This window comes from Sander vitreus, chromosome 17 (genome assembly GCF_031162955.1).
Source record: "Sander vitreus isolate 19-12246 chromosome 17, sanVit1, whole genome shotgun sequence".
NCBI lineage: Eukaryota > Metazoa > Chordata > Actinopteri > Perciformes > Percidae > Sander > Sander vitreus.
Window position 1 is genome coordinate 15,138,657 of NC_135871.1, and position 26,428 is coordinate 15,165,084.

At 42.8% G+C, this 26,428-nt stretch overlaps 1 protein-coding gene across 6 annotated transcripts; it reads right to left on the reverse strand.

The window, feature by feature from the left end:
- Window positions 1-25,647, reverse strand: LOC144531953 (vinculin-like). Of its 6 annotated transcripts, none has more exons than XM_078272344.1 (23): window positions 25,143-25,646; window positions 19,291-19,361; window positions 18,012-18,162; window positions 17,222-17,330; window positions 16,408-16,530; window positions 15,333-15,493; window positions 13,539-13,629; window positions 13,297-13,444; window positions 13,056-13,209; window positions 12,633-12,808; window positions 12,454-12,552; window positions 11,790-11,980; window positions 10,841-11,040; window positions 10,361-10,489; window positions 10,091-10,240; window positions 9,871-9,979; window positions 9,443-9,745; window positions 9,221-9,345; window positions 6,481-6,666; window positions 5,139-5,315; window positions 851-1,054; window positions 672-776; window positions 1-342 (listed from the first exon to the last, which is right to left on the reverse strand). In XM_078272344.1, the coding sequence occupies exons 1-23, from the start codon at window positions 25,308-25,310 to the stop codon at window positions 196-198; spliced, it is 3,477 nt and encodes a 1,158-aa protein (XP_078128470.1). In that variant the 5' UTR covers window positions 25,311-25,646; the 3' UTR covers window positions 1-195. The 6 variants fall into 6 exon arrangements, with proteins under 6 accessions (XP_078128470.1, XP_078128475.1, XP_078128471.1 ...); XM_078272349.1 differs by lacking the exon at window positions 25,143-25,646 and adding an exon at window positions 18,899-19,147; XM_078272345.1 differs by lacking the exon at window positions 12,454-12,552 and having other exon boundaries at window positions 25,143-25,647.
- Window positions 25,648-26,428: the final 781 nt, after the last annotated feature.

The window sequence follows — 26,428 nt, forward strand, 5'->3', positions numbered from 1 at the left end:
GTCGTTTTGTGTCTCTTTGTGGTCATTTTGTGTCGTTTTGTTGTTTTGCCCCTTTTTGTAGTTATTTTGTGTCTCTTTGCAGTTGCTTTGCGTGTCTTTGTAGCCAGTAGGCCCATTCAGTAATCCATACATGAATGGAGGTGTGTGCTATCGTTGCCAAGTTAAAAGTGTTACTTTTTCAGTGACCAGGTTTGTTTATTGGTACCAGGGGGTTTTGCGCACCCAGCGAAGGGTGCATCCTGCATCAGTGCGGATCTTGATGGAGGCTGCTTCTGCTTCTCTGACGGTCTCCTTTACTGACTGCATCAGATTCTGGGCATTATGGACCAACATATCTGTGGCCTGGTCAGGGAAACATTTGGATAAAAAAATTAATAACACCAGAGATGGGACAATATTAACAGAGAGTTATCACAAGTTATCAGAGAGAAGACATTTACTCAAGTACTGTACTCAGGTACTTGTACTGTACTAGTATTTTGATTTTGTACTTTTACAAAATAATTAGCTTTTAGGCATGCACTGATCCACCGGACCAGTCTCTGATTGACTTGGGCTCATTATAAAATTCAGTGTTACTTCAGTTATCTATCACTATTTAAATTTTGGGCAGAAAGAGAGCGCTGTTATTGAAGTGGTACTCGGTATCATGTGCAATTTTAGGAGTTTACCTGCTCTGACTCCTCTTCACTAATGTTTGTTCGTCCCAGCATGGTGGCTTTGACAGTAGAGAGGATCTTCAGCTGAGTACTGATGGTAGGGATTCGTTCACACACCTTTGGAAGGAGAAAAACATGTAATTTATAGGACAAGGGCTTTTCAGCATGTGTTTGTACGAGTATGTCCTTACCTGCAGCAGGTTAGTTCTGATGCGTCTGTCAGTGCACTGCTTGGCCACTTCTTTAGCCAGTCTTGTCACCTCATCTGAGGCCTTGGCGATGTCCTTAGCACACTGAATAAGTGCTCGCTTGTTCCCGCTTCCACCACGCACCAGCCGAGACATTTCTGCCATTAGCAGAGCCATCCGCTTGGCTGCTGCTATGATGTCGTTACCCTGTGAAGAGCAGAGAGGGGGTAGAGGAGGAAGCAGTAAGAGCTGTGAGCAAGATACTGGAGAGGAGCATGGCTTTGGATAAGAGATGATGAGAATGCAATAGAAACATCTTGTATGAGTCATATATCCGCACATTTTTCTGATCATAATCATAGGATCGTAGGACACTGAAAATTGTGTTATCAAACAATAAATGAATGCTGGTGCTTTGTATGAATGAGTTTAATGACAAAAGCAAAACAGGCACTACATTTACAAATGGAAAGCTGCATGCAGTGTCCGTGCAAGTTAGCACATATTCTTCAACCCTCATAGATTAAGATAATTCTCAAATTTATATCCGTAGTTTTGGGGGGAAACAGTGTTGAGGTCCTCACCGTCTCCCTTAACATCACAGTCAACATGAGGTTAGTACCCATGAGGTGATGTTCACAGTGTTGACGCACCCTGAGGCTAAGAAGCAGACGCTGGTGATCATATCCGGCAAGCAGGCAGTCTAACGTCAAAACTACATCACCCAAAAGTCTTTGGGAGACTGTCATTCACAGGTTGGCCAGACAACAAGTGGCTGACAACAGCAGTAACAGCAAGACAGAGTGCCTGGCTCCTCCTTTTAACCACTTTACCTAATTATAAACATAATGGAGGGACTTGTGAAGCCAGGTGGTGTAACAAACAACCTCTCCATTCCAACATTCCTCAACCTTTACCAATTCTGGGTTTTTTCTGGTTTGTTCTTGTGTTTTGTTTGTCTGAACATAATTTAGATAAAAAAGAAGATGAGAGCAGTGGATTGTGAAAAACTGAGACAGTCCCTCCTTTGCCTCCAGCTATTAGTTGAAGAGATTAAAGCTGTTGATTTGAAGACGGTGTATAGGCTATTTGTCGAATGGAACATTTAAAATATATTATTGTCAAATTGCTTATTGGTTTCTGTGACTCCAAAAGGACTTTGACCCGAGTTAATCCAGATCTTCTCTTAAATGTTCAAAGGACACAGGATTACTAGTTTTTATTTTACAGCTCTGAAGGTTTATACTTCTAACTGCTGCTTACTTGTTGCCGATTTGGAGAGTTTGGGTTCCTCTGGTCGCCTCTCAAATTACTGCTTCTTTCAATTATGGATTTATACTGCGGATTATTTTCTTGATTCATCCATTCATCCCAACCGATCAACAGAAGACGCCATGGCCTGTCATAGCACACATCCTTGACTTGAATTGACCTGACAGACAGACCCCAGGTGGTGATAGTGGGCGGACACACCTCTTTCACCCTGAGAGCACCCCAGGGCTGCGTTTTGAGTCCCCTGCTGTACTCCCTCTACACACACAGCCACTTTCAACGCCAACACCATCATCAGGTTTGATGATGACGCAGCTGTGGTGGGTCTGATGACAGACAACAATAAAAAAGGCCTACCTTAAAGAAATATAGGACCTGCTCAGTGTTCGAACTATACCGTGGCCTTTGGGGGAGCCCGCTTTTTTTTTTTTTCCACCAGGGGGGCGGTGGGGGGGGGGGGGGTCCTGCGCTTGTGACTTATGACTTGTAATAACTTACAAAGATACATAACAGCTACAAGTGTAGGGATAGAGGATTCACCCTATTATACTTTATCGACAGGAATTGTTGTTCAAACAGCCACCCACAAATAGTCTATAAACAAAGCATCAGGCTGTCTTTGAGATTTCACATGAACAACGGTTAAAGTTACTCAGTCTACCGAAGAATACCATAATTCCTCCGTTCAATTAGGCCTAAGCGATTCACCCCAAGCTTCCATCCTTAACCTTTTTGCCAGCAGCGTGTTAACATTTGAACAAAGTGCTGTGTGTCCACAGTGTGTGCAGACTGTAGTTACAGTATTGCCTGAGGCCTTTTGGAGGAGCAATACTTAGGTTTTAGTTTGTGTTCTCCCTGCAGTGGAAACGGCCTCTAACATGTTCCATTTGAGCTTCAACTTTACTCTGCAAACAAAAGTGTATTGGGAGTTGCACCTGAAATTGCCTCCAGCCTGAAAATAAACAAGAACGTTGCTATTAAAATGTGAAAAGCTGAAGTGAAAAACATGCAGACTTACTTGCATCTATTCTGAATAAAACCAAAGGATGCAGCCAATGGCCAAGTGTGACTTTGCTCAAGATGCAAAGGCGTTATACTGTCAGCTATTCCATCAATCAATAATCTCTCTCAAGGGTTAAAGACGACACAAGGGTTAACAAACAGCCATGTATATGGGCTCTTCCAGTCTCTCCACTGCTGGCTGTTCCAATTTAATGGGAGAGAGGAGCAAGAGAGGTCAGGATGGTGACCAGCCTCTGACGAGCTGTTACCACCATCATTTACCAACGAGGACATTATTTCTGCAGCCTCTTCTTACGTTGTCACCCCGGCGGGAGGTGTGCCAACAGGGATTGCAGCAGGTGAATTGGTCATGCTATTAACGTCATCGCTACACAATTTCTTAGTAAAATCAATTAAACTGCCTTGTTTTCTTTTTGCCATGGCTATATGATGCTAACTGCAGAATGGATTTCAAGGACTTGGAGGCCATTAATTGGCGCGCAAACGTTTATATTTTTTCTACGAATCTTTGAGTTAAAGGTGCTCTAAGCGATGTCACGCATTTTTTAGGCTACAACATTTTTGTCACATACAGCAAACATCTCCTCACTATCCGCGAGCTGCCTGTCCCCTGAACACACTGCGGTCTCTGTAGACAGCCCAGGCTCCACAAACGGCAACAAAAACAAACTGCGCCAACCTGCACCACGAACCATAACAAACAGTGTTCCAGCCAATAACTGACAAGAAGGATTTGGGGGTTGGGGGGTTAGTGTGCGGAAGGGAGGGGGGGGGGACGGGATGAGGAGGAGGGAGGGGCAAGTTAGCCTCCATTTTGTTTGACAATACTTTGAACGTCAACAAGAAGTGACATCACCCAACATTGCTTAGAGTACCTTTAACATGTACTAAACATGAGTTGAATTTGCACTGAAGTGCCGCCCCACACCTTGATGCTCATGACAAGAATAGCATGTATAGTTATCTTTATTGAAGTGAATTATGTTTAAATCGCCGTCATGCATGAATGAATATTTTTGCAATTTTACACATAATAATCCACGATGATCACATTACACAAAACTGAAATTGCACGTCAAAATGACACACCTTTAATACGTTTAGAGACACCCCCCCCTTCCACCTAGCTCCCCCGTAGTTCGCACCCTGGACCCGCTAGTATCAGGATAACAACCTACTCATGAATGTCAGCTAGACTAAAGAGATCATATGACTTTGGAAAGAATCAGGGAAGGAACTAAGCCTCCCCTAATATCAACAGGTCCTCGTGGAGAAGTAGGAAAGCTTTAGGTACCTTGGTGTTCACATCACCGAGGGCAGTACATACTGACTCATTGGTGAGAAAGGCAAGGCAGAGATTGTTTCACCTCAGATGCCTGAGGAAATTCCTGGTATCCACTCAAATACTGAGGAATTTCTACTCCTGCAACATTGAGAGCATCCTGACAGGGAACATCACTGTCTGGTACGGAAAAGAGTGGTTCGTCGGCTGAACATACAATAGGCAGTGCTCTACCCTGCCTAAAGGAAAGATTACATACACATAAGGGATCACATTTCACTGGAATTGTACCTTATATGATTTCATGTGACAAATAAATGGTGATGAAACTGATTTATTGATTGATTGATTAATAGTACAATCTTAGCGTGGCGTCAGCAGAACCGTGTGTCAACCATGCCTGAGTGCGTTGCAACAACAGCCACAGCTGGTTGGAAGTTTCCATGGTAGTGGCAGATGCAGAGCTCATGGTTTGCACAGCCACAGTGACTGTCAGCTAGTACCATGGCTAGTACTCCAAAGGGTGTTCATTTGTCCTGCAGGGCTTTCCTTGTGTGGTACATATATCTGTTTGCATGTGTGGATGTCTGTGTCTGTGGGGTCAAACAGCTGTATGATCCACTCAGCAGCTCAAAACACTGGGAGCCATTTACAAATACCAAACTGACCCACATCTGGTTGTGTGTGCACTCATGTGCATGTGCGTGCGCAGACCTTGCTGGACCACTTGCGCGCCTCCTGGTGGAGAGACTGGGCAGCTGCCAGAATGGGTTGATTGACAGGCTGGTTGGAGGGCATCATCAGCAGTTCTGGCTCATAGTCATCCTCACCATCAGTAAACTCATCTTCATCATCTACCTCTCTCTCCTCTACTGCCTCCTCATCCTCAGGCTGGGCGGGCACGGGGGGGGGGATTGTTGGTGGTGGTTGGTAGATCAATTGGGATGGGAAGGCAAGGGAGGGAGGCAAAAAAGGAGGGAGGAGGAGATGGGAAAAATGTGGAGAAGAAGGGGAAGGAGGAAGCCAGGGATGGTAGGAGGGAAGGAAGCATGGGAAAAGGAAGCATTTAGTACAGTATGAGAGGCACTGGATGGAAGAACAGAGGACAGGAGATGTACAGGAGGGAAGAGGAGCGAATACAGAAGAAGCAGAGAGAGGGGAGGTGAAACTGCACGCACAAGCAAAGATAGAAAAAAAAGGAAAGAGGAGCTGGTTTGGGCAGGTAGCAGGTGGATGACATGCCTTATCTGAGGCAATGGCTAAGTTGACAGTTTGTAAAGCATTTGCAAAAGCACACAACTGTAGCCAAATACAGTGGTTGGCATCCTTCTAGTGTATTTAGGAGTCTAGCAGTGTGCTGGGAAACTGAGTGTGGTGCAATGCCATAAAAGATAAGAAATATTTTGTGCCTGGTTTCCAAAGACACCTCTGATGCATAGCATTAAAAAGATGTTGATGTCAGGAAAGCTATAGAGGGTAAAACGGTTATGAGCTTCACAAAGATAATAAAGGGTTATTTACACAGTTTCTCTAAACAAAAACAATTGGACACACATACAGAACATAGACCCCAACAGGGATAAGAGTGCAAAGAATACAAAGTCTACTTCAAATATATAGTGTGCTTGGTCTCTCGAGGAAGGATTGACCCTCCACAAATGACTAGTTTTGTTATATTTACTTTGTGCACATAAGTGTGTACGTGTAAGCCATTAACAACCTTAAATGCCAACACCTTGAACAGATGACAGTTTCCATTTTTCCCTCTGAAATTGGATTTGAGCCACTGATCTCCATATTCCATCATCAACATGATTTTAGGAAAAACTTGATTTCAGGATATTCACAGTGAGATGAGAAGGCACTTCATCGGACAAGTGCATTATAGCCAACAGAGAGAAAAAGTTCAATCCCTGAAGTCATGTCTATTAACATGACATAAGGATATCATTAACCAGATAGCTTAGAAATGTATGTATGCTACTGATTTTGAAATTAAACGCATTTGATGGGGTGGATATGCAAACTGTAGATTTCTGTGTTTGTGTGAACTGACCTTGCTTGACCACTTGCGTGCCTCATCGTGCAGCTGTCTGGCTGCCACCATCATGGGTTCGCTGAGCACCTCTCCGGCCTTCTGCTCTGGGAACTCCTCATCCTTCTCCTCTGGAGGAGGGGGCCGAGGCGGGGGCACCTCACCCTCTGGCAGGGGGGGCTTGGGTGGTGCCTGCTCATCACTAACCTGGAAAATACACATATAGACACACATATCTTACTGATACATATGTAGATCAGGAACAAAGGGGGATGTGACTTTTGTACCATCCAGTCGTATCAATAAAGACATTAAACTTCTACACACTGGGGCTTACAGAGTAAAAGCAGAGTTTGCTGCCCTCTCTGGTTGAACGTTTCAGGCCTGCTTCACCTCTGACTAACATGTAATTGTGCTCTGTTGCACTTGTAAAAACACGCGACAGTGATGTCATGAGGTCATGGAGTACAGCAGTACATCACTGCAGCAAGGTGAGGAGTTAAAGCACTGGAAGTCAGCAAGATACGATTTCTAGTAGTTGTTAAGTTACTCTTTAAACATGTGATACCATTTTGGTTTTGTTATAATCTCCTAGGCTATACTGTTTGTCCCAATATTGCTTTTTTGCAATACTTCTGATTGCTTAAATGTAAATATTTTTAGACTGACAGTAAAATGACCCAAACTGTTCTTAATTTAGCAGAAAATATGGCATTCATGTGAGACCCAATTACTCACAGTAAAAAGCTGATTGAGAGATATTCAGGGCCTTTAAAGGGTGTTTGTTACTAGGTAAAACAGGCCTGAGGATGAGGTACAGTCAGGTCCATAAATATTGGGACATCGACACAATTCTAATCTTTTTGGCTCTATACACCACCACAATGGAGTTGAAATGAAACGAACAAGATGTGCTTTAACTGCAGACTTTCAGCTTTAATTTGAGGGTATTTACATCCAAATCAGGTGAACGGTGTAGGAATTACAGTTTGTATATGTGCCTCCCACTTTTTAAGGGACCAAAAGTAATGGGACAGATTAACAATCATAAATCAAACTTTCACTTTTTAATACTTGGTTGCAAATCCTTTGCATTCAATTACAGCCTGAAGTCTGGAACGCATAGACATCACCAGACGCTGGGTTTCATCCCTGGTGATGCTCTGCCAGGCCTCTACTGCAACTGTCTTCAGTTCCTGCTTGTTCTTGGGGCATTTTCCCTTCAGTTTTGTCTTCAGCAAGTGAAATGCATGCTCAATCGGATTCAGGTCAGGTGATTGACTTGGCCATTGCATAACATTCCACTTCTTTCCCTTAAAAAACTCTTTGATTGCTTTCGCAGTATGCTTCGGATCATTGTCCATCTGCACTGTGAAGCGCCGTCTTAGGAGTTCTGAAGCATTTGGCTGAATATGAGCAGATAATATTGCCCGAAACACTTCAGAATTCATCCTGCTGCTTTTGTCAGCAGTCACATCATCAATAAATACAAGAGAACCAGTTCCATTGGCAGCCATACATGCCCACGCCATGACACTACCACCACCATACTTCACTGATGAGGTGGTATGCTTTGGATCATGAGCAGTTCCTTTCCTTCTCCATACTCTTCTCTTCCCATCACTCTGGTACAAGTTGATCTTTGTCTCATCTGTCCATAGGATGTTGTTCCAGAAATGTGAAGGCTTTTTTAGATGTTGTTTGGCAAACTCTAATCTGGCCTTCCTGTTTTTGAGGCTCACCAATGGTTCACATCTTGTAGTGAACCCTCTGTATTCACTCTGGTGAAGTCTTCTCTTGATTGTTGACTTTGACACACATACACCTACCTCCTGGAGAGTGTTCTTGATCTGGCCAACTGTTGTGAAGGGTGTTTTCTTCACCAGGGAAAGTATTCTTCGGTCATCCACCACAGTTGTTTTCCGGGGTCTTCCGGGTCTTTTGGTGTTGCTGAGCTCACCGGTGCGTTCTTTCTTTTTAAGAATGTTCTAAACAGTTGATTTGGCCACACCTAATGTTTTTGCTATCTCTCTGATGGGTTTGTTTAGATTTTTCAGCCTAATGATGGCTTGCTTCACTGATAGTGACAGCTCTTTGGATCTCATATTGAGAGTTGACAGCAACAGATTCCAAATGCAAATAGCACACTTGAAATGAACTCTGGACCTTTTATCTGCTCCTTGTAAATGGGATAATGAGGGAATAACACACACCTGGCCATGGAACAGCTGAGCAGCCAATTGTCCCATTACTTTTGGTCCATTAAAAAGTGGGAGGCACATATAGAAACTGTTGTAATTCCTACACCGTTCACCTGATTTGGATGTAAATACCCTCAAATTAAAGCTGAAAGTCTGCGGTTAAAGCACATCTTGTTCGTTTCATTTCAACTCCATTGTGGTGTATAGAGCCAAAAAGATTAGAATTGTGTCGATGTCCCAATATTTATGGCCCTGACTGTATTTGTTTATGTTTTATTCAGTCTTAACCTTTCATTTAATCTTCCACATGAATTTAAGTGAGTATGCACTTTGCAACACCCAACTTTACATTTACAATTACACCTGAGGGCCCACTCTAACAAGTTTTCTGCTGTTGGACACTGAGCAGCTCCACTGGAGCAGTTGGCAGATCAAGATCACTGCTACCAAAGCTGAAAAACAATTACTTTCCCCATCTGTATTAATGCATTCATTTTTAGTAAGTGGTGGTAGGAAGGTTTACTGTGGATAATATGAAATATGTGTTTGAATGTGCGTACATGGAGTTGGTCCAGGTCAGGTGGTGGAGGAGGGAAGTCAGGCTCCTGAGGTTGGAAAGCTTCTCTAACTTTTCCAACTGCAGCCAGGATCCTCAGACACGAGTCCAAATAGGCCTTTTGCAGAGCTGTGGAGGAGAAGGTGGAGCATAAAGAGAGACAATGAAGTGAATGAACCTGTCATACAGTATTTTGAACATGTGTTTGCATAGTGTATTCCTGTACCTTTATCTTGTATGTTCCCAGCCACAGCTTTAGCGTCCATCACCATGGGTGAGATGGTGTGGGAGAGGATGTCTGACGCGTGTTTCACTGTGTCTCTGAACCGTGGATCTTCAGAGTTCTCCACCTCCCTCTTAGCCACCAACAGGACCCGATTAGCTCGTCTTGCTATGCTTGTTGCCCCGGCAACAAGCATTTGGGGCTGAACATTCGCCATGGCAACTCGGCACTTATCGATGTCTTTTTTTATAGCCTCCTCAGAAGCATCTAACAGAGATTTGGTGTCGATGGCCTCGTCCACCAGACCTGAGGCCACACACACACACACACACACACACACACACACACACACACAATTTGTTAATGTCATTTGGAATGTATGTGTTGAGATCAACAAGAACTTGATCTGCAACTAGAAAGAAACTTCTCACCAGTAAGTCTCTCAACATTGTCAATCCACTGGTTCTTCATGGTGTCAAAGTGCTCGTATGCTGCTTTGTTTCCTGGATTCTTCAACAAGATCCGTGCAGCAGAGGTCACCTGGACATCAACAAACATGCCAGACTGTTTAGACAGACTCTGACAGCTACATGTTTTAACCAGTGTATGCAATGGTGCAAATCAGGGACGCCTAAAAACAAACATTAGCACCTGTGGTGTGAGCTCCCTGGCATGTTTCACAGCAGCATGTATCCCCTCTACTGTACTCTTATTGCCTGTTCCCACAGCAGCAGCCTTCTCTGCAGTAGCCCCCAGCCGACCTGCGTGGGCCTCAAAGTTCCCTGCACGCTCTTCAAAAACCTACAACAAATATTAATGCTGGTTATGAAGACTACAGACATAGCCATCCGCTTTCATTCGGTTTCCATTTTTTACACACATAACCGGATGGAGCAGCACAGATTGTTGTACGTTACTGACCTCCTCTCTGTTGGGGGCATCGGGGGGAGCAGTTGCAGCCACAGCCAGCAGTTTGATAGGGGTGGTGGTGTCACTGAAAACATCAGATACTTCCTGTGTCATCACCTCCTGCATGTGCTGCCTCAGGTCCTAGTAGAAGCAGAGAGTGTTACATGAGTCCACTAGGTGGAGCTCTGCACCAATACTTTGAATTATAATGATCACCCATGCATCATACATACAGGACTCCATGTTTTTTTTATGGCTGCACCATTCGATCGAATGGAAATATTCTAGATGTCTTGTGCATCATTTTATTTACATTTCCCCAAAATTTAGCCTGACATATTTGGTATATTTGGAAACTTTGTGATCTGCACTATCACTTAAAATAACCTCTGTGCGTTTGAACAATGTTTGCCTGCACAGAGTAGGTTTGTAATGACAGTGGCGTGATTCATTCATAAATGAATGTGTGTGTTTGTGAGACCGTTGAGCTACCTTGAGGCTGTCCTGCAGTTGTGCGGCTGTAGCTCGTGCGTGAGGAGCCTCAGCCTCGCCCCTGCCGGCCATGTCCGCCAAAGATGTCATAAGAGTCTCTGTTCGGTCGCAGCGCCCAACCATATCCTGCCGATACGGGCCCAACAGGCCTCCTGCCAGTCTCCTCCCTTCTCCAACCATTCCTCTTATTGCTGCCTGACCTGGGGAGAGAGGTCATTTTCACATCACATATGGATACACAATATTTCCTATAAAAATAAAAACCCAGATACAACAACAACAACAACAACAATTAACAACAGAACAATTACAAGACCTTATTTAGACATTTAGGCTTCTCTAAATTGCAGCACAGTAATTTTGTATTTGTTGCTTACGTGATCTAATAAGTACTAGGAATGCAAGGGGTGAGAAATGACTGGTGGTTTATATATCTTATCTTGTAAATTAGAGAAGAGGTCATAACATTTCTAAGAAGTCATTATGTGATTATTATCTGTAGTGTTTGGTCTTATCCTCTAAGAAAACATATAGTGGGCAGGTACCTGTGTTCCACTGTAGTATCTCACACTCTGCCCCCATAGGGAAGCATGGGAGGAAATAGAAAACAATCAAATGACCAAACATGGATACAGCAACAGGCATCTGACAAAGCATTAAAACAATGCTTCCTAAATGACTATGTTAAGTTATTCATTCATTCAGTGATTCACTGTGGGCATTTAAGAAAACGGCATCAGTCATTTCTGTACCATATTCAGAAATGTTGAAAATGACACACTTTGCGTCCCCCTCATGGACCACAAACACCTCACATCTTTCAGGGTCCCATAACTACTTACTTGACACATCCACACAGACTGACAAAAGGCATGGAAGGTCAGAGCGTTTATTTTAGAACTACTACATCATATATAGATCCCAAGAGCTGTCATCCAACCCCGCTCACCTACTCCTCTGTCGTCTACTCCGGGGTTGTTCGCCCAGCGGAGGGCCTGCTCCATCTTGCCCTCCAAGGTGACAGCAGGTTTGGCAGGTCTCATGTTGGCCACGGCACGGTTGGTTTTGGACTGCAGAGTCAGCAGTGCCGCCCCAATCTGCTTAGCCAATGCACGGGCCTCCGGGCTGTCACCTTTACCCCTGAGACAGTAACAGATAGAGAGATGTGAGGGGGAAACAAAAAGGTGTTAAAGCTATGAAGTGTAGAAATTCACCATTAAATATGGTCTTCAAACCCACCAAATGTCTTACCATAACCCTGTTAGACACCACCTTAAAGGAAAATACAGTCAAAGGCTGATGCCACTTTTTCATCTGTTTTTGTCAACATTACTTTTTGTCTTGTGTAGCCACAAATAAAGACATAACAGTTCAAGGAAATATATCGTGAGTTTAATTACTATTGACACATGTAAGGCCAGAAGAATAAACATGACAAACAAACTGGCAATCAGACTGCATCTGAAATGTATTTCAAATATGAAATTCAGTGGCAGGAACCTTGAAATGAGTGGTATTTTCCTTTAGGTTCTTGAATTAAGTTTTAAACTGTTACTAACCCTCCACATAAATACCATAGCCCCACCTGTTTCACAACATATTTAAAGAGAAACCTTATTGTAGGACTGACGCCCAGGGTTGACAAGCAACAACATATTTTCCAGGCAGGTAAAATATGCCGCCTAATGGTGGCATGAGGTTGTAGTTTTAGCCTAGAAAGAGAGCGTCTAAGAATTACATGAAGTCACGAAACATCATTGGTCGTGCATGTGTCCAAAGAAGGAACGCGTACTGTTTACGTAGCTCCACAAGTCTGGCGGTGAGGCCTGCAATCTCACTGATGGAGCGCAAGATGTCATCCCTCTCTTTGGGGTCTTCACATAGACTGGCGATGCGCTTGGCCTCTGCTAGCAGTGCTCTGATGTTCTCCTCTCCCTCAGGACCGCCGTTAGGATCAGTCAGCCAGGCCTAAAAATGCACATATATGGCTTAATTCTCATCTAATGAAATAAGCAACATAAGGATGTCTTCAAGGATGGGAAAAGTTCATTAAATATTGTTTATTTTAAGCATTTCACGATAGCTCTTATTCACATTAGCTTATGACTTAAATTGTTGTTGAACAAAAGAAACAGAAATAGTATAAATAGAGGAATAGGTATTATTCACTGGGGAGAGGGTTGTCATGGATAACTGTGTTGTTGTTGTATCTGACCTGCGCAGCGTCCAGCCTCCTGGCAATGGCCTGTTTAGCATTGATTAGAGCCTCCAATCTGCGAGCAGCACTGTCCACTTTGCCAAATAACAAGTCTAAGCCCTGCGAGCACTGGCCTGCACGCTGCACACACCCTGGGGTCGGGCCCTGGCCTCTGTCATGAAAGAAAAACACACACAGCTAACACAAGACTACAACATGCATACAAACATTAACTCACATATCTCTACGACCACACTACCTGGCTCGTAGATCTGCAATCTGGTCAGTCATTTGTCCCAGAGCCTTAGTGGTTGCCAGTATGTCTTTCCTCTCCTTCCCAGCACACAACTCTCCCACCTTACCAGCTTCATCCAGTATCACACGCAGGGCAACCTCACCAGGGTCTCCTGGGGACGACGACACACCACAGGATCACATTGTGCAAAAACATCTAAAAATCTGATTGAGTGTTTTAGCAGAAAGCATGGAAAATCCAGTTACCTGGTTGTCCATGGGGGTCTTTAAGCCAGCTTTTAGCTTGTGCCATCTTTGACTCGATCAAAGCCAGAGATCTCTTCAAAGCCTCCATATCCTGAGGGTAAGGGTAAGAGAAAACGCAGCATTTTGAATATAGCTCTGTCAAAACAGCAGTGGGTATAAAATAACATGATGTGATTGAATCAACATAAATTACAGTGCTGGTGTTAAGCTTCAATGTTTATACTTTATCAGGCTTTGGCTACAGTAATACTTGTTAATAGGAACAATTCATTGTTAGTTTTGATCATTTTGTGGGATTTGTCTACAATAAGAAAAATACAAAATATCCAATCAGCTTTTTACTTTAAAGTAAAGGATCCCAAAAATGTTTGTTTGTATGTAAGAAATATGTAATTATTGATGAATTACAGACATTTATCATCACATGTATGTCATTAATAAACAGTTAACAATAACATGTACTTAACTGTAGTCTCTTAACCTGGCAACCCCAAAAGTTACTTTTATTAATGCTATTTATTATCTGTTATATACAAACTTAGTAATAGATGATTTATTAACCTTCATTTGTAACAACAAAAGTCGTTATGTTGCATTTTCAGAAATTATGTGTAGAGATCAACTGTTAAAAAATAATAAAAAATTAGAATTACTTATGAAAAAGATAGAAATGAAACATTAAAGGGGAACTCTTTGCTTCATAACAGTGGAGAGGATAAAAAGCCTTTTTCCAGCTCAGAGGCGAATGAACCGTTTAAGTGGAAGCGTTCAATACAACCCATCTATTATAGATGTGTCTGGACACCAACCAGCTTATTTCTATAATTCATGACCTGAGTGGAGGACAGTCATCGTGTGCCGGTGGTTCCCCCACACACTGACAGTAAGTGCTTATCACAGCTCATACACAGCTCAGTATGCGGTATGTCAGCAGCAAACACACAAAAAAACACAAACAGACAGATCATTGTCTGAGGTAGCTGTGTGCAGAGAAACATGCAGGGTTACATGTCAGACTGATGAAACAGATCTTGACTTTACCAGTAAATTATCTTGTGGCACAGTCTCTAACTGATGTGCCCAAATAAACATTTCCAAGAGAGTATATTCTGCCCCAAAACAGTATATTATTGTGCTACTGACAGCTCCATCACACAGTAAACATTAGCAGCACGAGAAGGAAAATACCATGATTGAACATGGATTGAATGTCTGAAGCTGTTATTATTACAATCTTACAACTGGCATCTGTTTCAAGCCATTTGACTAAAATGGACATCTAGAGACAAACAGATGCACATATAACAATATAGTGACAATATAGATCACATCAGCTAACAGTCAGTGGACTAAAACACATGACACACTAACTGTTAAATACCAGCATGACAGATACATATGTAAGCATGAGGACACATTTCCTTCACTCTTTCACACAGGCACACTTGCATGCTGGAAACTGCAGAGGGGGAGAGAAACAGGCTTACCTTCTACAGTGAGGAAAAGAATGGAGGAGGAAGGTAAAGAAAGAAAAGAAAAAGAAAAACCAGGAGTTATACTACCGAGCAAAAAGAAAAAGTGGAGACAGATAGAGAGAGTGAATTTTTTTGTAGTTGCTCTCTGCAGCACAGAGCGATGTGTGAATAGAGTGTGTGGCTATATGTGTGCAAACAGGCTCTCCAAATCAAAAGTGATTATCTGATTTAAGTATGTGGGGATCTTTTAAAGTAGTTGTGGGGATTTAGGTTATAAAATGACGAAAATCAGAGTTCAAATGTGCAGCACAGGTCATACCTTATTGGCCCAGGCGTCTTCATCCCACGTGGTGAGCTGCAAGACTCTTATGATCTCGTTGATTTCAGCGCTCATCTTTTCAAAAGTAAACCTTCTGTTCCTCTCTGCCTCCTCAACGCCGGCACCTCGACTGCTCTTGGTTGCGACAAAAATCTTTATAGCTGAGGACAGAAACATGAGTATTGAAAATCCCCCACTAATAGTGTAGTTTAAAAAAGACGCTGTGGCAAACCCCAAAACACTGCACGAGTTTTCACCAGAAAATATTCAACAAACAAAAACTACTATCAGAATAATGTAACTTGCTCCAATCCTTTAAATTCTAGTGGCTTTAAAGCTGTATTAGCTTAATTTTTGGCCACTTGGAGGCAGCGGAAACAACATACACTTTTATACATAAATATAAAATACTTATATTTATACTTAAAATACACTTTTAAGTTGATATGGCAAACTCCACCTCTCCTGAGTGAAATATCTGTCTCTTTAGCTGCTAAATGCTGCACTATGTTCACCATTTAGTTGCTAACTTAGTCTTTCTGGTGCTGCATGTAGCATACAGTGGGTTTGTCAGATCTTTTTCATAAACCACACTGGTGAGAACGGTGAGAGTGAACCAAAACAGTAAATTGAAAACAAAAACAATGACCTGAAAGATGGTAAAATAGGGGAGGGGTCTGCAGAGTCAGATGATAATTATCTGCAGGTTCATCACTACCATTGAACCCTTTCAAAACAGTAGAAAATATTGATTATAGCAACTTTATGTTGCAAAGTGGTTCGTGATTTTGCAAGCGCAACAGTTTTGACATTACATCTACATTGAGTGTTTCTCTTCTTTGCTGGTGCAGTATACAGTATGAGAGACGCTAGCAGAGCAGCTAGTGGGCGAAGTGTGTGTAGTCTGACATCCCCAGCAACTAATGACTGTAATTATCAGTGTTGCTATAACAACTGTTGGATGCTCAGTGACCTGCAATGTCGTTTGCACACACACACACACACACACACACACACACACACACACACACACACACACACACACACACACACAAACACACAAAGTCGCACAAACCTGATATAAGAACAGGCAGCAGCTCTTTAACAGTGTTCATGGAGTTGACTAGCATCTGTCGGTGTTCTTGGTGCGTCAGCTCCTGCTGCCTCTCCTCAATCATCTTTGACATTTTGGTCATCCCTGAGGGGAAGAAACAAAAAAATGGGGATTTTTTGGGGGAGATATATTGTTCTGTGAAAGTTAGAGGTCACCATAATCAAACCAACCAGCAGGTAGAATGCAGCAAATAGTCCTGACCTTCGGTTTGTTAGCGTTAGCATCACAGTGTTCACTAAGCTTGAATGATCAGAGGCTGAGGGCATCCTCCAGCATATTCACTAACTGAGTAGCTCCAACACATCCAAACAGATCATTACTTCATGAACGACTGATCTCGTACAATCACAGCATCAGTCAAGTGTGAGAAACCCTTGGCATCAGATTTCCTCCAGCTCATTATGCCACCGTGCTCTGACAACACAATTGACCTTCTACCTCTGATGATAAATAGCCTGTTTATGGTGCTGCTCTCCTGCCAGTGAAAATATCAGATCTTTAATCACAGCATCTTAGTGTCAGAGAACAGTCAGTAGTTTAGTTTTCATTATGGCAAATGTGTCTTAGATTACGCTAACACAAAGGTTCATTGCACTGTTAATGTTTTATTGGTGGCCATTGTAAAACAGAGCCACAAGTGCAAACTATAGTGTCATGCATTTGTGATAAGTATCATTTGGTCTATGAAATGACCGAAAATTGTAGACAATTTCCTTTCCTTCAAAATGTTTCTTTTGTCCGAAAAGAAAAGAAAAGAAAGAAAGCTCCTGCTGACCTGGTCCCAGGTTCTTGGTGTAAGTGATGAGGTCCTCCATGGTCTCCACCACCTCAGCTACTGTCAGATACTCTAGGATACCTTTACACACACGAATTATCTTACGCACCTATTAGATAACATAGACATAATCACAAGCAGATCAAAAAACAACGGCTGATGATTATACACAAACTTCTTTATTACAGTAAGAGAACAAAAGTCAATCTGTGCATGAGCTGTTTTTAGACAGCGTTGAAGTTATCCTGTTCTTTGTGTGTGTGTGTGTGTGTGTGTGTGTGTGTGTGTGTGTGTGTGTGTGTGTGTGTGTGGGTGTGTGTGTGGGTGTGTTGGTGTGTGTAAAGTCTTATGATGTTCGTCTTGTGACTGTGAAAAGTTGCTCTTTCAAAAATGAGGCTAGTGATGAGCCATGGTGAGCATTATCCCGTGCCCAATGTGATTTCACTTATCAGACACACACACACACACACACACACACACACACACACACACACACACACACACACACACACATGCAGACTGGTACATATCCTCACACACAAATACACATCCTGAGTTATGATACAGGGAAGTCATTTGATCTCAGTAATTAGATCTGGCTGCATTTGAGGCTCCATTACAGACTTGCTCAAAGCTGAGTTCCTCCTTTCTCTGTGCAGCTATATAAAGCTTTATTTCCCTGAAAGATACCACACCTCTGAAGTAAGAGTGATTCTCAGGTCACATACATGGATATGAGGAGGCAAACACACACACACACACACACACACACACACACACACACACACACCTCTGCCTCGTCAAAGGTGAGGAGCAGGTCAGACGTTCCAGACAGTATCCCTCTGGATCCATCGATCAAGTAATCTCGCGCAGGAACAGAGTATGGATCTGCCTTTAGCATCTGAGCCGCCTGGACGAGCTTAGAGCTCGAGTTCTCCACCCTGAAAATACACAGCTGGCTTAAGACGATCAGCATATACTTTACCAATCATAGGAATGTATTGCCTTGTAAATCAAAAAGATCAGATCTCATGTCTAGAAAAGAAAACCATATGCCACTCGCTTAAAGAAGCTGCTCTCCTGGTAACAAGAGATGGTTACGAGGTGAGCACAAAGTGCACCAAATTTGAAGAGATTTTTCTGTTTAGTTCTGCATTTGAAAGTTTGTCTCATCGATATAAAAAAGCAAAGACAAAGCGTTGATGCCCTGTAATAAATCTTGGATTTAGTTTTTTGCAATCATGTCAGCCTTAATTCAGTTAAATCTACCAATTTCTCATTTACAATGCTATAATGGTCAAAGTTTAGGACTTTCATTTTCTAACTTGAATTGCCTATCAGAGATTAATGATGAGCTTAACCTGAAATATAGATTTTAAGAGCAGTTGAATAAAGCCAAGTCCCTCCTCTTTCTGACCCCCATTGGTCAGGGTATCAATGGCTGCTGGTTCATCTATATTTAGGCTGGTTCACATTCCCACACGCCCCTTTCTAAGCCCCGTGAGTGAGATTTATGGTGTATGTGCAAGTGGGCCTGAGAGGGCAGTGTGTGGATCTGCTGGACCCTTTTCTTAAAACGACGAAATCAAACGAAAATCATGACGAGAACAAATTGAAAATTCAATTATATCAAATGCACAGTAATAGGATAAACGTACACACAAATGCAACACATACAGGCAAGCAAACACAGCCAGATGCCTATGCCCCAGGATTGCTGAATAGCGGCTCTCAGCTGGCACCCAGAGTTCATGTCAGCTCTTTGGATGCAAGCTGGAAAGCAACAAACAGCCTCTCAGCGATCTGGATGCAGAGAGCCGGACAGTCGCCCGGGCTCGGCCTCAGAAGTGGCTCTTTGTTGCAGCTGGGAGCTCAGCCATATTTCCTGACATTAAATCGTCTGGAATCCTCTTTTCAACAAGTTCTCTGTGAGATAAAGTGGATAATTTCCATAAATTTGTCACTGTGTATTTCTGTGAGTGACTGTGGGTGAGAGAGGGACAGAGGGAGTTATACAAAGAAACAAGAGCAGTGCTTTTTCTTGCACAATGCTTTAAAGACAGACTTACTTAATGAATGCAGGAGGCATGTCTCTCTTCATCACCTGGTCCTCTGTGGTTTGAACAGTCTCCTTCCCCACCTGCAAAACACCAAACACACACACACACACACACACACACACACACACACACACACACACACACACACACACACACACACACACACACACACACACACACACACACACAGATCAACCATTTATTTTATTATCATAAGCTGCAGCAAGACAGGAAATACTATTCAAGTAAGCACTATTAATAGCCTGAAGGGTGAACGGGTGTGTATCAATTCACACCTATTTCAACCATGCGTGCATGTCATATCTTTCAAGCTTCGAGGGCAGGCAGCTCGGGCTCTGGTTGAGTCGGACGTCTGTTATTCTACATGAGGCGTGAGATGTTTATGCTGCTCTACTGGAGGTCTGTAGTCATCAGTACAACATCAACAATGTAGAAAATGTTTGGAGTGTAATCATTTTCCACATTAAGTCAGGCACAAGTGATAGTCGGTAAATGTATATGCTCTCTTTTTTTTAATGAACAAATCGAACTTGACAGTCGTAACTGTGAGTATTGATTTTTTCCTCCGGCTAGGCCCATGTTCATATGGTGATGCAGCTGGCTAAAAAAACTACATGTCTGTGAAACACATCCTACAACACACACAAACACATGCAACCACACACTGACACACTTGCAATTACTGCAATTACTGTACAGTGAGATGATAACATCAGTCTCTTGCTGCTGCGTCATGAAAGTCTGTTACATAAAGTAGACTTTCTGGCTCCAGAGACTCATGAGTTGTTGTTCAAAACAACACAGATTCACCTACACAACACTGAACCTGTCATGTGTGGCAGTGGTGTATAAATGAATGTTCACAAACACTGCAAAAATATGATCAATATATCTGAAGGCTTACAGTAAATGTATCTTGTTGAATTTCCTTGTTTAAAAATGCCGGGAGTTTCCCAACTCTAAACTGTGAGGAATGCAGCTCTACAAGTAGAGCGCACACTGATGAAACCCTTCAGATAGTCACGTTAAGTGAAAGATCAAAGACCTGTGTGAGTTTCCTGTAAGCAGCAAAGCATGGAATTGATTATTCAATACATAATTAATGAGAATTTAAGTGGTTTGCTGGACACACTGACCAATTCAGCAGTAAACAGACAGCTGTCACTCAAAGCTGACACAATACAGTTAGTCTGAACTCAGATCCACAGGCATCAGCTCTGATGTGGGTTCAGCTTTCATACTCTCTTTTCTAATAATTTCATATTACATGGAACCTAACAGTCCAGTCCAATCAAAGAATAATGGCAAAAGTCAACTCCTGTAAGTAATGAATAATAATAATTTTATTAGAGAATGTCTTGGACAATGACCATGAAATTACAACTGATGTTCAAAGTTAGTTGCATGCCGTTCTCCTCTGTCTTTCCTCCTTGCAAACACATATGTGAGGCATACTTAGCCACTTAGCGCAGAACAAGATAAAGATTTGACACACATTTGACATATTATAGCCTTGTAAAGTTGTTATAGCTAACATGTTAGCAAATAGTTGCCAATTAACACATACAGAAGACATGGAGCAACATTAGCATTCATTTGGAGTTGTGGTTGTGCCCATCTGACTAATGTCACTCCCATATTCACTCTCTTTATAGCTCTATTTTGGTCTCCACCAACTGCAGGGGGACATATCTGGATCTTCAGCTACTAAATGCTTGAATATGTTCACCAGCTAGTCGCTAACTTTGTCTTTCTGCATTTTGGTGCTGAGCAGGTAGTGTACAGTTGCCTGCTACTGCTGGAAACAAAGCCGATGAGAGCTGTGAGAGTGAACAAAAACAACAAAGTTGTGGGTCATACGTAAAACCAACACAATGAGCTGAAAGATGCTAAAACACTGTGGAGCTGAGAGGAACTACAGAGTTGGTGGATGATTCTCTGACTTAAATTACTTATTTGATCGTAAATTACATTATTGATTAGCAAGATGGAATTACCGTAATCAACATTCTGTCAATCAACAAACCAATTTTTCAACAAACCATTTCAGCGCTTGATAACACAATAAAAATATTATATAATTCTGCAATTTAATATAAGCCAGGAGTAGATTTAAGGCAAACTGAGAAGCAGAGGGGACTAAGACTCATCCTGGGTCTGCTAATGAACAAGAAGAGATGGCTCATATTTACAGCAGGCTGAGGACAGTTGGGGTGTGTGTGTTTGTGTATGTGTTTATATGTGTGTGTGTGTGTGTGTGTGTGTGTGTGTGTGTGTGTGTGTGTGTGTGTGTGTGTGTGTGTGTGTGTGTGTGTGTGTGTGTGTGTGTGTGTGTGTAGGTGGGAGGGTGGACTATGAGGCTTGGCAGAGTCTGGTCTGAAGACGCCAGAGACACATTCCCTCCCTCACAGGGTGCCGGTGTCAGACTGAAAGTGGCTATTCCTACTCCTCTCTCCATCCCTCTTCTTCTTTCCTCATTCTGCATTACGCTGTTCGACAGTTTCAGTCGACAATCTCGCTCCTCGCATCCCTCCTCTCGCTCTTCCCTCCTCTCTCTTTCTCTCTCCAGAGAGTGGCTACTTCACTTAACGGTAAATCTATTTATTCCTTCCTCCCCCTCCCCCAGACATACTCAGGATCTATGTTGACTCCTTCAGGAGACGATACTTCTCAAACACTACTGAGGCAGCTCTCTGTCAGCAGCACAACTTTAGCAAGCTCACACTTTCAACCAAATACACCAACAGCATCCTTCAGATCTTTAGTCGAATCAACCCACGCACAACCTCTGACAGAGACTGACACCATCTTATGTGTGGGTAAGTGTCTCAGTGACCTAGATTTTAAGTACCCCCCACATCCAGCCCACCCTGGACGAAGTTAACAGTGTAATTGTATCAGTGTGCAGTGGGACTTTTGTGGTGATGCTGGCATGTAGCGGTATACTGTGTTATATCTAAGCTCAAACTGCGCAAGTGTAGGAATGATTCAGCTTTCTAAAATAAAGAGCATGTGCTCAGAAGTGTATGTGTATTTCAGCTTTAGGTATCTTTTACATCCAATTCAGTTTATCTACCCAGCAACCAACCAGTGCTGATTTTACAAGCTCTGTTTTCAAGGACCTTTTGTGCTTTCTTTCAACACCTTCTTGTCACCCACTTCTTAACTCTCACTCCTCTATCAGTGGACTACACAACTACTCATCATTTCTTCTTCAACTGCGTATGTAGGCATGTAGCTGTGTTGTTATGCAGAGTACAAAATACAAGAGTAAACGCTAGGAAAAAACAGGATCTGAGGATAGGGCATGTTATACTTTTTATTGCATCCTACTTTTCATCTATTGTGTTAATCTTTTGATTCCTCCCTCTTAACAGCATTTTCCTCTGTCCAACACCTTCCAACTGTGTCCTCAGCCCTTATCTCTCTCTATGGCCTGGCATCTCCATCATCTGAGACCCAGCGACATGCCTGAGGCTGCTATTAGCCTCCTTCTGCTCACTGTCTGCATGGATCAACTGAATCGAGTCAACGAATGGCTGTCAAAAAAGGACAAGCTGAGAAAAAGAGAGAGATGGAGAGGAGTGCCCGGTAGCAATGAGATATTGAAGACTCGGTGCAGCTGGATGGTATTGCGTAACAGGAGGATTTTTCATTGTGTTTGAGTTCAAACTGAATAGCCTTTTTTATTCATCTCAGTTAATGAGATATTTATCAAAATGATCTTTTGTGTCCTTGCAAAGGGAAGCAGCAGCCTTATGTGTGAACTATTCAAAACTTTGACATGACGGGCCGGCCTCTAGCTCACCCAGTAACAACATTCACCCCATGTTGGCTGAGTCCTGCAGCGGCGCAGGGTTTGAATCTGACCTGCTGCCCTTTGCTGCCTGTCATCCCCCATCTCTCTCTCCCCCTTTCATATCTATCCACTTTTGAATAAAGGGAAAAGCCCCAAAAAAATAATCTTAAAAAAAAACTTTGACATGACAACTATTAGAACAATTAAAGATGCTTTATTCACTGTAAATTATTATAAAGAACAATTCAACAAACCTTCAGATCCAATAACATAGTTTCCATGTGGCAGTCATTGAAGTCAGTGAAGGTGGACACTGACTTTACAAAGTATTAATAACCTTCCTATGGATTTGCAGAATCCTAATGTTTTTGTCTTCAAAACAACACAGATTCACCTACTCAACACTGAACTTGTCATGTGTGGCAGTGGTGTATAAATGAATGTTCACAAACACTGCAAAAATATGATCAATATATCTGAAGGCTTACAGTAAATGTATCTTGTTGAATTTCCTTGTTTAAAAATGCCGGGAGTTTCCCAACTCTAAACTGTGAGGAATGCAGCTCTACAAGTGGATGCTATTGTTGTTTATACTTAAAAATCCTTCAGTTATTCTTACACATGCTGAGTAATATCATAAAATGCATTTAGCCAATACTGTATATTTTTGGATTTAGCCAACAGTTTAGTCCTTTCCAGATGAGAGAACATGGTCCCCTGCATACCAGTATGATATCAAAATAACAATTTCAAACTTTATTTCAAAATGTCTTTTTGTCCAATAGCGAAAACAAGTACAGAGGAGCCATGGCCAGAAGAGCAGCATTATGGTGATGTGCTTCAGTAATATGCAGCGAAATACAATAAAAACACTCAAACGGGAGAGCAAAATACAACTGTCAAGATGCCCAACAAAGAAGTAGACAACGCCTGTTTAAAGTTTGACAAAGTACACAACCTGCATTACAGTTTCTGTGACATCCTGATCAAGTCTGCTCCACCAAGTGTGACCTTGCACACTATGAGATACATTCAGGCTCAAATGAACATGAAACCAGCTTATTTTCATACTATTACTGTGAAGCGGAATAGAGTGAGTGTCCGTCTGCTACTGAGTTCTCCTGAGTGAGTGAAGCCTGGTCACCCCTGCATCAATAACAATGACCGGATTGGCATTAATGATGTGGCCCATATTGATTTTTCCAGTCAGTGCATACAGAAGAGACATCATTGTCTGACTGAAGCTTGCCTCTTTCTACACAAAATGACAATTTAGACTCACTGGGACGTGTAAAGTGGAGAGGTCAAAGGAGTTGGGAAAAGAGAGAACAGGGAGGAAAGTGTAGGAGTTACTATGAAGGGAAGAGATGGGAGTCTGATAAATGACCACAGAGTGTATCTATTCTCTATGGAGGTTTTTATGAATGGGCTGAGTTTTCAAAATTCATTGTTCTATAAACTGCAAATTCTGCAATAATCTAACTCAGTTTAATGAAGTATGGCACAAGTGACGGTTCCCTCTATACTGATCACAGTGTGTGTGTGTGTGTGTGTGTGTGTGTGTGTGTGTGTGAGAGAGAAGGAGAGAGAGAGAGAGAGAGAGAGAGAGAGATCCTGTAAATTCAATCAAGCACTCGTTCCTTCCGCCCCACAAACTTCATTGAGCTCAGCGGCCATCTGATCACCAATCGGGGCAGAGTTTGACACTGCAGGAGCTCGTAAAAAACGCATGAGCTTTAGCTGGGTGTGTGGCTGTATTATATATAATTTTATGCTATCATGGCTAACAAAGATCGAGATTGGATTGCAATAAATCTATCTGGAAGCCATAGCATATAGAAAAATAAATGTAGGCTATAGCCTACTGCCCCATGTGCAGTGCAGGACAGTGTGATGACCTCCTATTATAATCATTTATGATAACATAAAAACTATAGCCTACAATCAGACCAGTCATGATGATACATATGGATGCTGACACTTTGCCTTTGAGGCTTTTAGTGAATTGACGCCCTGGTTCTGGTTTGAACTCGGGACTCACCCGCACAAGGTTGCTGACTGCCGCCTGCACCGCGGCCACCGGCACCGTCAGATCTGGGATGGCTTTACCGTCCACCTCCCCCTCCTCGTGCATGATGACCAGGTGGGAGATCTGCTGGGCCACCGGCTCCAGGATACTCTCGATGGTCTTGGTGTGAAACACCGGCATCTTGAACGACTTTTACCGCAGCCACGACAAAAGAAAGGCGGCTGGTCGCTCCAACCCCCTTCTCTCCTCTCCTCTCCTCTCCTCTCCCTCTCCTCTCCTCACCGACACCGACAGGAGGACAGACCCCGAGTTGTCAGTCCAACCCCTAAGACGAAACCCTCATGCGTCTCTCCTCCTTGTGTGCACCGTCTCCTCTTGTGGGTGAGCACCTCGGTAACGGCTGGACTCAGACGGTCGGTGTCCTCCGGTGGGAGCGATCCAAATCGTGACAGAAGGAATCACCGCCCTTTGCCCAATCACAGCCAAGGAATACAGCTGCCAAGCGGGTTGGTGTTGGTGCGCACTGACGCTTTCCCTGAACGCACACGCACGCATACACATCAAACACACACACACACACACACACACACACACACACACACACACACACACACACACACACACACACACACACACACACACACACACACTGCAAGTGAAAGCTCTCCCCAAATTACGTCATACATGCCAGTGGCCCCAAAAAGGAAAGTGTTGGGGTAACTTAATGGGAATAGATTGTCGTTCTAAGATATGGCAGAGGAGGTGTGTGCAGAGGAGGGGGCTAACATCTACAACAGGGAAAGGTTGTAAACATAATCATGTTTGGAAGCTGCTCTATTCAGCCTGATAAAAGTCAGCTTCACATCAACCATAGAGAACACCGGAGATGAGATCAGGAGGTGCACCATTATGTTGAAGAAAACTGGTGTTGTCTCTTTATGAAGCTTCAAACCTTCATCTGACATATGATCTGTGTTCATTAAAAGGGGGGGTCAGGAGTTCATGTCTCCAGGCCTAAATATTCAGGTCTAAATAAAGCCTATGGATTCAACTTGCTGCTGGCTGCAGCTGAAAGGAGTGTGTCCAACAGAAGGAGACTTACAGATCCTGCACCTCACCCACACACTGTTTCTCCAACTTCTTCACTTTGACACAGAGATGAACAGCTGTCTTATTGGTTTACCACCCACCTGACAGGTTGTACTTGAAATGGTGTTTGCATTAAAGTGAAATAATCTGATTTAACTGTAACTGTGTGTGTGTGTGTGTGTGTGTGTGTGTGTGTGTGTGTGTGTGTG

Bases quoted from the DNA above. Each gene is read 5' to 3' on its own strand.
- LOC144531953 (XM_078272344.1), bottom strand. From the start codon at position 25,310: ATGCCGGTGTTTCACACCAAGACCATCGAGAGTATCCTGGAGCCGGTG. The intron at 12,809-13,055 runs GTCAGATACAAC...GTGCATTTTTAG, and splicing joins GGAGGCTGGACGCTGCGCAG to GCCTGGCTGACTGATCCTAA. The intron at 9,980-10,090 runs GTGCTAATGTTT...GTTGATGTCCAG, and splicing joins CCAGGGAGCTCACACCACAG to GTGACCTCTGCTGCACGGAT.